The 16,598-nt window shown below is 51.8% G+C and overlaps 1 protein-coding gene across 1 annotated transcript in view; it reads right to left on the bottom strand.

The window, feature by feature from the left end:
* Positions 1-15,693, bottom strand: part of LOC132079268 (hydrocephalus-inducing protein homolog) — a 60,723-nt gene extending 45,030 nt beyond the window's left edge. The window contains exons 1-10 of the mRNA XM_059481770.1: positions 15,207-15,693; positions 12,069-12,316; positions 10,468-10,667; positions 8,745-8,869; positions 7,239-7,443; positions 6,360-6,552; positions 5,170-5,269; positions 4,139-4,257; positions 2,046-2,269; positions 67-134 (exon numbers count right to left, since the gene is read on the bottom strand). Of these exons, the coding sequence (XP_059337753.1) occupies positions 67-134; positions 2,046-2,269; positions 4,139-4,257; positions 5,170-5,269; positions 6,360-6,552; positions 7,239-7,443; positions 8,745-8,869; positions 10,468-10,667; positions 12,069-12,316; positions 15,207-15,693 (1,969 nt within the window). The remainder of the gene's footprint in view (positions 1-66; positions 135-2,045; positions 2,270-4,138; positions 4,258-5,169; positions 5,270-6,359; positions 6,553-7,238; positions 7,444-8,744; positions 8,870-10,467; positions 10,668-12,068; positions 12,317-15,206) is intronic.
* Positions 15,694-16,598: the final 905 nt, after the last annotated feature.

Here is a 16,598-nt window from a genome sequence, read left to right as displayed (position 1 = left end):
GAGGGGTGCTTTTCTGTTGGAAGGCACAGATCCCTGACACTGTGTCCCTGCCCAGGGAACACTCACCAAAGGAGACGTCCCCGAAGTCGAGGTCAGGGACGTCGAAGTATAAATCCGGTCCAGTGACGCTGCCCCTGGATGGCGAGGACAGAGCAGGCAATGGCTCGGTTAAAGGCATTGCAAAGGTCTGGCTGTCGTGGCTTGGGGACACAAAACCTGGGCTCAGGGCACCCTGGGTTCCCAAGCAACACAGCCCCGTGTGCTCAGCACAGGGCCCTGGGCACAGGAGGCAGCTCAAGCCAAGTGGCAGCAGCCAACAGCCCCTGATGGGCAGGCAGGAGAGGCCCCAGGATGCCAGTGGTCCCATGAAGGACCCTGAACACACACCCCAACATGGCTCTGTGCCTCAGTTTCCCCAGCTGCAATGGGATGGACATCAAGGTGTCCCCACAAACTTCTGTAAGCAGGCTTTCCAGCCACAGGTTCCCTGCTTTGCTACTTCTTAGCTGGAACTGCTGTTCCCATAGAGAAGCTTTCCCAGGAGAGTTTGACCCACACAATCATTACAGACAGAGTTCTGAGACATGAATGCAGGGGAGCCCCAAACATCCTCTGAAAAGAGCAGCAACAGTTCTACCCAGGGCACAGATGAATCCTAGAGGAAAGGACCAGCTTGTCAGCAGTGCACAGCTGGCACAGCCAAAAGCAATAGCTGCAACAACCAAACAAGGCTGTCCTGAATCTAGCACACCACCTCACCTGTCCTTGAACTCAGCAGACACACTCCAAAAGCCACCAACACCCTCTGAAATCAGCACTTGAAGCTGCACAACATTCACCAGTTGATTTCACGTATTGATGCCAATCAATGCCCACTCTGCCTTTTGGCTCAAAATCAAGGAGCAGTGAATTGTGCCTTGTGTTGTACTCACAGGACTGCCCCTGGCTCTGCTCTGCACATCTCAACAAGAGACACCTGCCCTTGCTCAAGGAGAAAGCTGCTTACACAGAAACATCCCATGACCAGTTTGGGGGAGGGACAGAGGAAAATCAATTATTTGATGGTGAAAGGTTCCCTCTTGATTTCCAAACTAAAAAAGCAGCACTTTTCCTCCAAAAACAAAGCCAGCATCATTGTTTGTCCACTATGGGCAGACGTACTCACCACTTTTCTCTTGCTAAGTAGTAACTTCCTTGTTCCTTTTTGTCCATCTCCCTTATCTTATTGGTATAATCAAGTTCAGATTGTTTTCATTTCTTGACTGCCTTGAGCCAGTGCCTCCCAAGAGCAGCAGCCCAGCTCCAAAGATGCAGAGCAGCCAGCATCAGCTCTCCTGCTTCCACTCCATTTTCCCAGCAGCACATGGCTCAGGCTGGCAGGGACAAGCCCTCATGCTGCTGTGGTGCTGAGCACTGAGCTCTACCTCCCCTATGATCAGCCCTTCTCCCTTTGGCTGGGCCAGGATTGTCTCTTGACATGGCACCAGCCCACGGGATGGTGCCCCAGTCCTTGGCACAGTTCCTGCTGCACAGTTCCTGACTCCCACATCAGCCCTTTGCTGGCTGTGCAAAGGAGGCACCAGAGCCCTCTGTGCACAGGAGCTGGGAGCACAGCTTGTCCCCACAGCATGGCTGGGAGAGGGGAGCTGAGGCTGCTGCTGCCCATCTGGCAGGGATTATTCACAGGAGTTTTTACAAACACTGCTGCTGCTGCAGAATCACCCAGGCTGGCCCATCTCAAAGCCCTGGGGGCCTTGCTGGGTGTTCAGGTGGGACATCCCAGAGCAGCTGCTGCCCAAAGCTGATCCATCCCACTGCCTGCCATGGCCCAAGGCAGAGGGAGATCCCCGCAGGGAGGAGTCATTGCAGCTCCTGGGTACCACACAGGGCAGCAGGCAGCCTCACACTAAGGCAATGGCAGGATCACAGCAGAGATTCACACCTCAGGCAACACCTTTTTTCTCTGCTCCACCCCAGAATGAGGTAGGTGGGGGATGTCCCAGAGACAGCTACAGATGTGCCCACCCAGCTCCCAGGGTCCTTACTTGATGGTCAGGATCACAGGTGTAGGAGATCCAGCCACACTGAATTGAAATTCTTTCTCAAAGCTCCCCAGCACGGTGGCATCAAAGGAGACCCGAACAGTCTGGGTCCCACCTGCTGGAATGATGCCCCGCTCGGGCTTAATCTTGAAATGGAAGTCCACCTCTGTGGTTGAAGGGATATAGGTGAAGGGAGCATCAAGAGCTCCTTGGTTAATCAGTTCCACCTGCAGAAGCAAGAAAGCAAAATGGAAATACATGTGGAATCTTCCCTTCTTGTGAGTTACTGTCTAATGATGCAATGAACACCCAGAAAAGGCAGAAGATGCTTTGTGCTGCTGAATGGCAGAAGTCAAAACATACAACAGGACAAGTTCTGCCTTTGGGTTTTCATGCAGAGCAGTGGCAACTCCACAGAACTGCAGTCACCCTGGGCTTACCCCATGGACACAGAGCAGTGCCCCTCTGCTCAGCAGCACCAAGCTCATTGAGAGCTGGCCCTGAGAGCCCTGAGTGGGGTCACTGCGGCTGCATAGTGAATCAGCCCAGAGCTGCTGCTGCCCCAGTGAGCACAGCTCCAACAGCACCATCTACTCATTCACCTTTTCCCAGACCATGAAAACAATACATTGAGAATGAGGCATCAGCATCAAAATGTACAGACAGCACCATCTTTTGGTGAGAAAACTCAGCGTGTCTTTCCCTTCCCCAGCCACACTTTTGAAAGTTTCTGGCATGATGTAGGGCCTCATTTTCTACCTCTTTCAGTTGCTGTCTCATGATTGTTTTGAAAACTTGACACTACTGGAGGCGAGGAAAATAGATAGAAAAATTCTTTGCTTTATTCCCAAGTGTTGTATTGTGTTTTTATCACCCCAGTTCTCTGTCTCTTATGGTTTAGATATTGTTGTTTAATCACCCCAGTTCTCTGTTTGTTATGGTTTTGCCATTTTTGTGACCTTGGCTGAACCCAAAACTGGCTTGCCTCAAGTTATTTCACTCCCACCAGCCTGTCAATCCTTCCTACTCCCCATCCAGCACTTCGAGTTTTTCCGGATTCATTCCCCAATCTCCTCCCCAGACTCCTGTCAGTCTCTTGGCCTCTCATCCCCTCTTTCCAGAACCTTCCACCAGCGGCGTCGAGTGATTGGCCAGAGTTTGGGGCCCTCCCTCAGAGCATTTCCTGATTTGTTGCCCCTCTTGTCGCTCTCCCCGGTTTCCACACCCCCAGTTCTTCCCATTGGTTGCTCGCTAAATCCCGCTCTTGTTTCCACGCCCAGTTGTAGCCCAGCAAGAGCTCCCTCACAGTTAGATTTCCCGTCAGGCGTGGAGCTTTTCCCAAGGTTCTGATAAACCTCAGACTGAACCCTATGGAGAGTTAGCTCTTTTTTTCTCCACCTTGGTTAGCCAATGCCTTCTCTGCTTTAGAGCTCACACCCCTGGCCAGGAGGGTTCCTGTACTCCCATGCACAGGAGACTGTCCCCCATAGCCCACCATGTCAGGGCTGGCTGGGTAGTGACTGACGGTCACTGAGGACATAGTGACACCCAGGATGACTTTTCTCCTCCTAGAGCCAGAGATGCACCAAGGCTGAAGTGTGGTGAGGGACTGGTCAGCAAGGGAAAGAACTCCCAAGCTCTTTGCAAGGGCCTGCACTGAGCCAGGAGGCTGGATGGCTTTCCTGTGACTTCCAGGAATAGGCAGGGACACTTGCCTGGAAGCTGTTTGCAGTGGGCTGAAGCCCAAGGCAGCCAGTTTGTTGCAGCTGCTTCTGCAGAGCCCAGTCCAAAGGGGCCTTGTGTCTGGCACTGCCACAAAAGCCTCTGAACATGCAGCTTTTTGAGGCAGTGTTGGTTTCATGTGCCAAGGAGTTGTTTTGCAGGAAGTCTCCCAGCTGATCCCTAAGGAAGGCTGCCCAAAAGCAGGGACTGGGGCTTCAGGAACAACAGACACACCTTTGTGACCCCTCAGATTTGAGCAGTACAACAAATATTCCCTGCTCACAACTGCCCAGGTTGGCAGGAATTCTACAGCTCCACCAGGCTTGCTGCTGCCTCAGGAGCCATCAGGATCCATCCCAAGCCCTGCTGCTCACCTCATAGACATAGGGGGTGTAGACAAAAACATTCCCGAGGTTCAGTGTAGGGATGCTGAATTCAACCAAGGGTCCTTGGCCTTGCCCTCTGAGGCGCAGGGGCAGCCTCATCTCACGGCCTGGGGAGAGATGTCCATTTCAGTACAATCATTCCCTCTGTTCCACTGGATTTTCCAGGCTGCCTCAGTGCTTGTCTCTGACTCTGAGCTGGATGCAGTCATGCTTCGAGCTACCTGGTCCAGGGGGAGGTGTCCCTGCCTATGGCAGGGGCCTTGGGACTAGATGACCTTTAAGGTCCACTCCACCCTTAAAATACTGTGATTGTGTGGTTTCCTTCCCGTGCACCTAGAGGAGCTCTGAAATCCCTTCAGTGAAGGCACAAAGCTCATGAAGAGTTTGGCAATTACCAAACTACTGGCCCAGGAGCACAGGCCTTTGTTGCCCCAGTGCTCCCCTTCTGCCACTCAGCACTGTGTTCTGTTTCCACAGAGTGAGAGCTGCAAGGTGACAACTCCCACACAGGGAGAGAAGCAGGGGCTGGCCAAGGGTGCTCCTTCTACAAACAGCCTGGGCTCAGTGGGGCTCAGCCACCTCTGCTCTGCTGCTGTCTGGGCATGGGAGGTGATCCAGGCTCAGGGAGCCCATTTCTAACTCAGCTCCTACCACCTGATGATGGATCCATGGCAAATGGACCCATCCTGGAGGCCAGGGGCCTGCAGGGGCTGAGTGCTTGTTCACTAAAGCTGTTCTGCTCTGGAGCTCTCTGGCCTTTGAGGAAATGCTGGCAAAGCCATGGCATGAAACCTCTCCCTGCACTGCCTGGGCTGTTCTGGGATCAGTCAGGCAGACACAGCATTCTGAGCCCTGGCCTTGTACAGGAGACTCCATGGAAGCTGAAGGGCCAGTGGGGATGTGCCAGCACTGCCCTGCTGACCAGGGACTCTTCCCAGCAGTTCCATGGGAGCCCAGTGGGCTCAGGCTGGCACCATGGCTTCACTGAGAGGGAGAGAAGCAGGGCAAAGGAGCTGCACCTGAGATGTTGCAGTAAGCCACACTTCGATACTCCAGGGCTTCCAGGGGTTGAAAGGTCACCTTGATTTTGGCCGAACAATGGGGCCCAATTTCTCCCTCCTACAACAGAAATAGACAGCAAAACATTGCTCTTCAAACTTCACATTTCTTGTTTCCAACCACAGGTCTGTAAGCCTTGATTGAGAGCATCAGTGATGAGTGAACAACACAAGGAGCCAAGGAAAGCCTCCAAACCCAGCTCAACACAGCACTGGAAGCTCTCAATGCTCAGCTGATCAGCTCCCACTCTCCACAATATTCCTGCTGCTCTGACACAAGCTCTTGGTCCCATCATGCTGCTGTCAGCTCCATGGGATGTAACTTCCACTGTGCACTGGTGGCTCTTGGCCTAGATGGGCCATAGGAGTAACCAAGAAGAGAACATGATCCCCTTCCTTGAAATACAGATATTAGTTAAGCTGTTTTGAAAGAAAGCAGAGGTTGGGATTATTCTGGGCTTCACTCCAAGATGAGAAGGGATTTTGCTCTGTGCAGGCACCAGGCATTCATCATCTCTCCCAATGCCAGTACTCAGAATCAGGGCTCTGGTTGATGGGAGCACGTTGCAGTTTGCTTGCATCACCAGAAAAGGAAAAGGTTTTCTGTCCCTGTGTGCAGGAGAACTCCAAAGGCCCATTTCAGCCTTCCACCCTTGTGTCCAGGCTCACAGATGACACTGAAAGGGACACTCAGAAACAGTGCAAGGCATGGTTACAGGAGGGGATTGGCATTTCTGTCATTAACCTTGGGCTGAATTTGGCCTCCTTTTGCCAGGGAACCTTTGCAAGCTTCAGGTCAGTGTGTGAGCTGGCAGTGCTCCAACAGCCTCTGCTGAGCCCCACGTGTGGGGGGAGCCCCTGCCTACAGGAACTGCTCCCTGGGACACTGCAAGGACACGTAGGCAGGGCCTTGAGCTCCAGCCTGGCAGCAGAGCTGGGCTTTGTCAGGCTCCCAGCCCTGCCTCGAGCCTGCAGGGCACAAATGCTTTGAGCAGGGAGCTCTGCAGCCGCTCCAGAAACTCCATGTGCTCCCTGCCAGCACATGGGGCCAGCTGAGGATCTGCCCAGTGACTGCAGCCGGGGAAAGGGTGCTTGGGAGGAGGAAGAGGAAGAGGAGGAGGAAGAAAATGAGGTTCTCAGCTGTCACTTACCATTGGCTCAATAAAAAAAATGTCACTGGAGAAGAGCAGGGGATCTTCTTGCACCTTTGCCTTTTTCTCCTGGACCCTGCTTCTCAGGAGGGTAGTGTGATCTTCACAAAAGCCCACCTCCTTCTCTACTTCTTTCTCCTCCATGAAGTTTTCCAGCCAGTCCTCATCTGAGGGGTGCAGGAAAAGACTCTGCCTGCAGCCACAGGGAGATACAAGGCCAGCAGATGGTTTCATGAGCCACAGATTTGCAGAGAGAAGTGGGAGTGCAGGAGAGCAAAGCACTTGGGGACGAGCAGCAGCTCCCCAGCAAAGGCTGAGCCCAAGCCACGAGGGTCCCACATGGATCAGAGGATAACTTGCTGTTCATTAGCACAGCAGGGAGTTTCAGCCCACACTTGCAAGCTCAGGAGAGGTTTCCAAAGCCAGCATCCCTCCACAGAAACCTCCTGGCTCAAAGCCTCTGCCAAAACTGAGGCAGAATCCACCGACCACCTCAGCTGGCTTTTCCTCCCACTGAGCTGCTTGGGGGATGCAGATAAAGGTCACAGAGCACCCACTGCAGCACTTCCCTGGGAACAGGAGATGTTGCCAGGTCATGTAGGAAGAAGATTAGGGAGACAAGAGCCCAATTAGAATCTGAGGAAATCATTCATTGCAATCAACCTTTCCTTCCCAAAATGCCATTTCTGGTTGGAGTATAAATGGAACTGGAATGCTCAGTGCTGAGCTCCTGAAGCCCAGGGACACACACCCTAGTGCCAGGGATGGTTTACTTGGCCCAAACCATTCAAAAGCACCAACACCCCCCTGAGGCCACACGTTAGTTTCAGTCTTGGGCCATATATATATATCTCACTGAAATGTATCTTCCAAACAAACCTCCTCTTCTCTTCGTTGTCATCTTCATCAGTAGGAAGAGCCTTCCACTGGAAGTGTGCTGTGATGTTACTCCTGTTTTTGATGACCACGGTTGTCTGATATGACTTGGTGATGAAAGTCTTGCCAGCCTCCACGGAATTTGTGCTCAACACAACATCGAGTTCTACAGCATCTCCATGGAGCTTTATCTGGATACTTTCTTCACCTGGAACAAAGCAAAGGGGAGTCTTTGCTCAGCTCACTGGCTGATGGAAGCACAAGGAACAGAACAAACCACAGGGCACAGAAGAAGGTGTCCCAGTTTTTATTTGAACGAGCAGTTCTTTGGATCAGTCCATTTGTCACATCCTGACAGCTCTGTGTGTGTAGAGTGTGAGGACGTCCTGGGCAGCTCCTTAAAGCCCTTATTTCTGAATGTGTTTGTAGAGATTTGGCCCCAAGGTGACAATATGGACAGTGAGATTGGTCAGTGTGCTCTGGTGACCCACCCAGATCACTGGGATTTCTGCATCCAAGTCCTTCAGGTGACAGGGCTGAGGAGCCCTGTTCAGTCCTGCCTTGCCCAGGGTCTCCCCGGGCATCCCACGAGACTCCTGTCTCTCCTGATCCCTTGGATCCCTTCTGGCTGACCAGCAAATATGCCTGGAGGCAGGTGGGCAGCAAAAGGAGGCCCAGAGGAACAAGTGAAGTGACAGCCCACAGCAGGAGGGGACACAGGTCAGGAAACACAACCAGCCTGGCTCTGCAATATGACAAACCACTCTAAAATGAACACCATGAAAATCATCATCATCTCCCTGTCCAAACCCACAGCCACATCAGTCTTGAAAGGTTTTACATTGTTCTGATCTCAAAAACCAAGCTGAACCATTGCACATCAAATAAAAAAGGGACAAAGGAAAGATTAGTAAGTACAGAGCAGCTTCTACACTAAGAGTGAAATGGGATTCCTCAGTCTAGAAATCAAATGGGAGATAGATGTGAGAGGTTTGTAACAACATGAACAGCCTGGGAAATGGGCACAGGGAAGAATTTGTCTTGATTTGTCACCAAACAGGAACCTGAGGGCCTGAAAGTGTTACTAGACAGAAACTACATATATGTGTAAGGGCCCCATAGAAAAAGGATGTGTGACAAGCCAGTGGAGAAGCAGCATATGGGAGAGAGGTGTGCAAGAAATCCACTGCATTGGAGAGAGTCTGATGGAGACCTCACATACAGCACTGCCCAGGAATAAAATAAAACTTCACCAGGCATAGCCACATGGTAGTGGAGCATCAGGGATCCTCCTTCCTCCACTCAGCAACTCCCAGCAAAACAGGAGTCAAAAATCTTTGCCCGTTAGAGGGAATCCACTTTCTCAAGCCCCTGAACACCAAGGAGTTTTCAGTTTTCTTTGGGGTAAAGCTGAACAGGGGAGGCACCTCTAGAGGGAATGCAGGGGGAGGGACAACAGGGAGCCATGGTGGAGAACTGTCCTGTGCCCATGCAGGGCCCAGCACTCACCTGTGTTGCAGCACACTGCCAGGGACCCAAAATGGTCCCCGTTGGTCAGCGCGTGAAATGTCACCGTCACCTGCGCGATGTCACCAGCACGCAGAATTCCTGAGGTTGGCACCACGGAGAAAGGTCTGCAAGACAAAGAGAGGGGTCAGGGCTGGGGGCACACCTGGCCATGAGATTCCTTCTGCACTGCAGCTCCCTTGGGCAAGCAGGGAGCAAACCAAGCACAGGCAGCAGAAGGCAGAACAGACAGGGTCAGAAACAGCCACTGAGCCACTGCTGAGGAGATCCAGCCCTCACAAGATCCTGGGGGTAAAATGGCCTCATCTCCCCCATACTCTGCATCCAGCTCTCTGCAATGAGACTCAAGGGTCCCACTGCCAGCAATCCCATCAGAGAATGGTTTGTGAAGAGCACAGAGAGGGTTCAGAGCTATCTGCATGCACAACTTGACACTGACTGCCTCAGGAATTTCTCTTTTCCTGCTGCCTACAAACCTCCTCTCAGGAGATGCAAATGTTAGGGCACTACCTGTCCTGGGATATTACAGCCTAGGAATCAGACAGGGAGAAGGAACTTTTCCTTCAAGACCAAGGAATAGTTACAGTTGAATTTGCAGTGTGGTTCTTTGGTTTATTTTGCCTTGAAAATATCCTGATCTAGCCTAAAACAGGCACATTTTATCAGCATTTCAATGAAAGCTGCTCTAAGAAAAGGAGCAGTCAAAGCTCTGAAAGAGTGCAAATGCAGATTAGAGCAATAGAGTGACATGGAAAGCCAAAGGGAGGATGCTATTTACAGGCTGAAGGATCCCAATGTGTTGGAAACGTTAATGCAAATGTGTTGGTGCACTTTGGATTTAACAGGAGCAATCAGGATTGGTCACCAGGTAAAGAGATCTTGCCTGACAAGCACAAGACTGCGTGCTTTGATGCTCAGGGACAGCTCAGGGGAAATGTGCTCCTGCCCAGCAGCTGCTGGGCTTTGTGCTCTTCTACAGCCCCGCTGAGGAAACAAAAGTTCCTGGCCTTGGTGCTTTGCTGGTGGTCAATCTGTCACTTAAAAGTGTGTTCTGGGCAGTTTGGTGATGAATGCATCACACACAAAAGTAAAGAGAACATGTGGCAAGCTGAGCTTCTTTTCATGTCACTTGCTTCAGGTTCAGCTCATGAAGAACCTCTTGCTGCAATGATGGGCTGAGCTGTTCCCATTCCCACTGGTGAGAACATCACTGGCTGATGGAGAAGCCTTGGGCCAGCAATGTTCATGTGCTGGACGTGAGACTTTGGAGGGAGGGGAGGAAAGACAAGGCCCCAGCAGCCCCAGAGCCACATTGGTGCACGTGCTCCTGCATCTGCCCCACTGCTGCAGGTCCCTGCTGGGGCTCGGGGGATCAGTGCCTGCTGGGGGCAAGGCACAGGATTTTCTTCTTATTCTTTTGCCAGAAATTCCACCAGAACAGAGAAGCTGTCAGTTCAGGGAATCCATGGCTGCACTTCAGCACTACATTCCATTCCATTCCCACTGCTGCCCCATGTTACATATTCCTGCCCTCTGATGGCAGGATGGGAATAACACTCGTGGGGGTGACTTCATGGCTTGCCTGCTCACTTCCAGCCAGGGCTGCAGCTCTGATGCTCTGGTTCCTTTTGCTGCTCTTTCCCAACTCTGCCATCACCCAAAGGTGACAGATATCCTTTGCACAAGGACAGATGAGCTGCCTCACCTCTCGGTGCTCAGCTGGTAATGAGCTGTCCGGTTACCGACATTGCGAACCAGCAGAATCTTCTGGGTCGTGTGCTTGACCGGACACTCTGAGAACTCCACCTGGGCAGGGAAGTCCAGGATGGCTCGGGCACCGATGGCCTCAATTGGCACAACTATCTTCTCCTTGGCAGTGATGCAGGTGAGCTCATGGGAATAATTCTGCAGGAAAAGAAACTGGCTCAGCACAGGGCATTTTGTGCCATCCCCATGGCAGAAGAAAAACCATTTCCTGTAACTCATCTATGGCATCAATTTACCTATTCTACCCCAAAATGAACACTGAGTTCTACTACTAAGTCACATTTTAAAGGCACCAGTGCACTTTGCAAAACCTATCCCAGTGGCATTAAGCTCTTGTGTCACTTGGGTCATACGGAGAACTGCCCTAGGCCACCATAATTTTCATTCACAAATTTTAATGATATTAAATAATTCCTAACTTCCTTCTATGGAGCTAGGGAACACAGGACATTCCTCTTCAGGTTTCTATATTCCCACTGTCTGAGAATCGGACAAAGTGTTAAACTGACTCTAAGCAGCAAAAAGAAGATGAGAAAACTGCTGCACTCAAAGAGATCCTGCACCTCTGGCCTGGTGCAGAAACATCAGTTGGCTCAGAACTCCCCTCTAACTTTGCCTCTCCAGCCAAGTCAGGAGAAGAACAGTGCTAAGAGCTTGCAGGATGCTGTTGGAAAGAGCCTCTCTTTGTTTGCCTGCAAGGCTTCCTCCCTTCCATGCCATGTCCTAAACCCTTCTGTATGAACAAGCCTCCAGATGCCAGCACTGAGATCAGACTTGCCAGGGCCTCAGCACTGCTGTTCAAACCTCCATGCAGAAGCACCTTTGGCACGGAATGGGTGCCAGCTGACAGAGCAAGCACAGTGCCAGGCATGAAGACAGAGTCACTGCCACGGGCTCTGGGCCCACAGCTCTGCCTGCAGGTGTTGTACCTGCCCTACACCAGCTCCTTCAGGCAGGTGTCCAAGTGCCCTGCAGCTCAGCAACCTGCTGCTGACCAAGGGCACCCAGAGCCCAGTGTGCCTGTGCCAGGCTGGGCTCACGGGCACAGCACCTCCTCTGCCCTGGCCCTGCAGCTGTGCCAGGCTCACTTGTGCTCTGAGACAGCACAGCTGCAAGGCTGGAGAACAGAGGGGTGAAAAAGCACCATCTTTGCTCCAGCCCAGGGCGAGGCAGGGAGGCTGTTGGCAGTCAGGAAGGAGGAAAGCTCTCTGACCTCTTTGTCCTTCAAGTGTTTTCCATAATAATGAAACCCCTTCCACTGGACCTAGAGATGGCCGAACATCTGTCAACACCTCTCTGTCATTTTCATCCTGTTCCCTGTGCATCTTCCCTTGGCAATGCTCAGGGATGTGCAGGGAGGGGAAGCAGAGCCTGTCAGGCCTGGCTGCAGTGCCTGCCAGCAGTGCCAAGGTGTGACTGGCTGCAAGCTGCCTGCCTAGGCCTGGAGCCCAGCTCACAGCATGCAATGGGCTGGAGCCAGAGTGCAGGGAAAACAATGGCTGTGGAGATCATTGTGTGCTTTGGCCCCTCCAGCCTCACCTTGTTCTCGTCGGGGGTGAAGCGGATGCGCACAGGGGCAGAGGCGCCCGGTGGCACGATGTGGTACACATCACTGGGGCATGCCAGCTGGAAATAAGGGCTGCTCTCCATGGAGACCTTCACCATCCGAGCAATCTGCAGCAAAGACAGGAAATGATGACTTTGCCACTTGTGGAAACAGGACGAGAGGAGCCCTGTCCGTGCCCTGGTGACATCCCTCCTTGGCCCCTTTCCCAAAGCACTTTCAGCTGTGCAGGCACAGGCACATCATTCACAAGGGTGAGCCTGAATCCCTCCTGTCTGCCTCCAGCATTGTGGCCTGGGGCAGTTGGGCAGTGCCTGGTGGGAAGGAAGGGCCGAGCAGGTCAGCACCAGCAGGATGGAGACAGAGCACCTGAACCAAGTCATCTGCATATTCCACAAGGCCAGAAAACCTGCTGGCTTCTGCCTGCACACAGCCATGTAGTCGTGTTCCAGGGGGGAACGTGCTACCTGAAAGCAAAACATCAAAGCAAAACATCAAATTGTCCTGGTGGAAGGAAAAAATTCCCTTCTAGCAGATCTGATTCTGGGGATAGAGTCATGCAGGCAGAGCAGCAAGAGAGGAGACCAAACCATTGTGGCCTTCCTGGGAATAAAAGTAAACCTGAAAAGCAAAAGAAGGAACACAGCAAGACAATCCCTAAAACAAGGAGATGGCAAAGAGAATTTAAATGAGCAGTAAAGCAGCAAGGAAGAATCATAAAGCCATGAGAGCAATCAGCTTGCCAAAAGTGATGGAAACACACACAGGCTGTGCCTATTCACTGTGGGCTTCAAAGGCATTTTCTGCCTGGAGAAACATGACCAGCACTGACTGACAGTGTGGGTCCAGTATGAAAAGCCAATCTTGGCTCTTCAGGGCTTCCTGCTGCCTGTGCAGGCAAGCTGGGCTGCTGGGCATTCCTGCCTGCAGCCAGCAGGCCAGGTTCTGCCCTCTGGGATTCACAAGATGAAGTCCTGAAATACTGTATCTGATGGGGAAACCTGAAACAAGCTCCGTTTTGGGGGAACTGGTGACAGCTGGAGAGGTGAGAGAGAGCAGGGCGAGGTTCAGCTGCTGGGAGGAAGGTTCGTGAAGGATCCCTTACACTGATCCCCAGTGAAGCACAGATGCTGGGTGATCATGTCTGCCCTGCCCACACTGGGCAAACAGTGGCTCGCCCACCTCTGCTCTGAGCTGATCGAGAGCTGCTGGGCCACACAGAGCAGGCTCAAGCCAAGCTTTCTTTCTTTCTTTCTGCATGGGTGAGTCCCCTGTACATCTGGCAGCTTGCAAAATCTAACATCCCATCAGGGTCCAACACATTGTTCCAACCCAAAGCAGTAATGAAAATTGTTTTGCTAAATCTGAAGTGATTTCTGCAGATCCTTGCCCTTCAAAGGCCAACGCTGCCACTGTAGAGGGAATCCTGTGACCCGAAGCATTTGATGGTGACCGCACCAAACCAAGAGGTGGCTCCCTCAGCAGGAGAATGGCAAATGGCAATTTTGTGTCCCCAGCCTTCCCCCCATGGTTTTAGCAATGGCAGCTACACTCCAGCACAGCCCAGCAGCTTCAGCAGAGGTCAGTTGTGTTGGCTTAGTGCAGATCAGGACTCCCAGTCCACCACTGCCAGCAGTTTGCAGTGACAACAGGACCTGGACACTGAGGTATTTTGCTGGAGGCGAGCCTGTCACAAATACACACCCTCTTCAAACTTCATGTGAAACAGAGAGGAGAAGAGCAGGAAAAGGCTACCTTTTGACGAGTCTCACTCCTGTCTACACGTGGGCCAATTCTGGGCAGAAAACTCCCCCCAGTGCTGGCATCCTGCTTTCTGTTGAGAAACTTCTCCCTCTGGAACTTAGAGGGAAGCAGCTGAAAGGCAAAAAAAAAAAAAAAAAAAAAAAAAAAAAAAAACCAAAAAAACCAAAACAAACCAGCAAGAATGTCAGAGATGTGCTTCTTCAGAAAGGCTTTCCTTGAACAAGTGGCATTGATGAATAATTTGTGATCACAGCCACTAGTACAGTTCTGGAAGCCCTGGAAGTTTCCTGCTGAAATACTTAGCACCAATAAATTAATAATACAGAGTGCAATACACATACTCCAGCCACATGGCTGTGTCCCATGAGTCTCTCTGTGATTTGATGGGACATGGTTGGGGATTTCTGCTCTTTGAGCATTTGTTTCCTCTTACTTTTCCCTGGATTGAGGCAGTGACCTTTCAGAGAGTGGGGAGGAGCTCTCAGAACTGCCCAAACTCCATCCCTGCACAACACTGAAAACTCACAGCCAGGAGATAGCACTGCTGGCTGAGTCCAAGGGAAGCAAGCAAGAAAAGCTGTACCAAGAGTGAGGTGCACAGGAATGTGTCCAAGTTTTAGCTCTCTCTGTCAATTAGCATTGGTTTTCTCTGTGTGGGCTGACAGAGCCCTGGACAGAAGAACACAGAGGGATCTCCTTGGCAGAGCCTCAGCAGTGGGGCATCTTCAGCCAAGTGAGCTGCAGACAGCAAGGGACCTTTGTGGCCCTGGCTCCATCCAGTGCTGCCTGCAGGGCTGCATCTGTGCCCACCCAGGAGCTGGGAGGGAACAGCTGCCTTGGGAGCTCTTCCAGCTGGGACCAGCCGTGGCTCTCAAGGCTTTGGGCAGAGTTTGAGCTTCCCCCCTCACGTGCCCGGGTGCCCAAGGGCAGGATGGTCAGAGCAGCACAGGTGAGTGCCCAGCCTGACAGAAGGAATGGCTGTGGCAAAGGGGAAGGAAAGAAGCCCATGCTGAGGGCTTCAGCTGTACATTGGTTTCACTTGGCTCTGCTGGCACAGCCAGGCAAGGCGCTGGGCTGTCCCTGACACATCCCACAGTGTTCCCTACTGCACCAGGACAGCCCCTGGACAGGAGCAGGGCACAAAGGGCTGGGGAGGGGCTCTGCAGCTTCAGAGCACTGCTGGCCAACAGGGGCAGGGAGAGCAGGGCAGTTTCCAGCCTTAACACAGCCCCAGGGGCTACTCACAGAATCAGCCTTCAGTCCTTCCCTGGGCACAAGTCGAGGTGTTGGTGTCCTTCCCGGGAATCCAGACGCCATTGTGAAGAGAGGATCTCACAGCACTCACTCACATAGAGCACGGTTGTGCGAACAGTTCGCTTGGCGAGTCGCCGAGTGCCGCCGCTTGAACGAGCAGCCAGAGCCGGCTCCGGGCACTGAGGCATCGCACGGGCGGCCCAGACTCTGCGGCCGCGTTTGCGGTAACCGGGTAACCGCGGCACAGAGCGGGGGCGGGCAGGGATAGCCGGGCAGGGATGGGCCGGGCCAGGGCAGCGCTGGGGGCGCCTCAGTCCCTCTTCGATCCTGCCTCGTTGCCCCCTCGATCTGCCCGTGTCCCCGCTCAGTCCCCGCCTGTTCCAGCCCTGGTGCCCCCTCGGTCCCCGGGCACAGCGGGCTGGGTTCGCTCCCGGGCCCGGAGGCAGCGCTCGATGTCGCCAGAGCCTCGGCCGCAGCTCCGGGCTGCTCCTCCACCACGGGAAAAGCCCAGGGTCTCAGCAGTTTGTGTTCAGTGATAGTACAAGCGGGAATCAGCGAGCTGCAGGTCCTGGGCACTGACATGTAGCTTCTCGTTCTTCTTAGGGACACTCAAGTAGCAAGAGTAATTTCCTGGTGTAATGCTGCGCTTGCTTTGCTCTCATCCTGGTTCTCACCTCCTAACAGAAAATGAGTAATTAATTCTAGTAGGTGTACTTGCATTTGGGCAGCATTAGACCCACAACATTCCTTGGTGCATTGACCAGGAAATAACAAATCAAAACATCTACACTTAATTTGTGTTTCTGCCCGGTTTCCAACTGAAACTGCTGCACTCTGCCACGAGTTACACAACAAAATCTCAGCTTCTTGAAAACCAAAACTAAAATGTGTGAAATTGTGCTAATTACATGTGTAACTTAAGAAAAAAATGAGTATTCCGTTTGTCACCATCCAAAACTCATAGAAAATGAAAAGATAAATTAATTACTCTGAACCAGTTCAGTTTTCACTACAAAATATTAATCTAGTGGGACTCTATCATGAATTATGTTTTCTTAACTTTCCTACAGCCAGGGAGTTTATTTTCTCTCTTCACCTAATATATCAAGACTTCATCCTCAAGCAAAAAAAAGAAATCAAACTCCAGAACAGTAGCAGATTACATGAAAAAAATCACAGTAAGATACTCAAGCACATTTCATTTAATACTTAAACTTCAAGAGCATTTTAATATGCATTTTCATAGCTACCCTCTTCATGAAATCTGACTGGGAAGACAGAAGTGTGGAAGGAATCAGGGAGGATTTAGGAATACTGAAAAGCAAGAAAAAATACAAAGAAGAAGAAAACCTGTTTGGAACATTTCAAAATTACGTGTCACCAATGACATTCTGCTGTGAAATAATGGCATCTTAATATCTTCATTTAAGGGACCCTGACTTGAAATATTTATATAACACATGAAACAGGACTCTTGGTAACAATGA

Source organism: Ammospiza nelsoni, chromosome 13 (assembly GCF_027579445.1).
Source record: "Ammospiza nelsoni isolate bAmmNel1 chromosome 13, bAmmNel1.pri, whole genome shotgun sequence".
Lineage (NCBI taxonomy): Eukaryota > Metazoa > Chordata > Aves > Passeriformes > Passerellidae > Ammospiza > Ammospiza nelsoni.
Note: the sequence above shows the minus strand (reverse complement) of the source record. Positions and strands in the feature narration are given on the sequence as shown.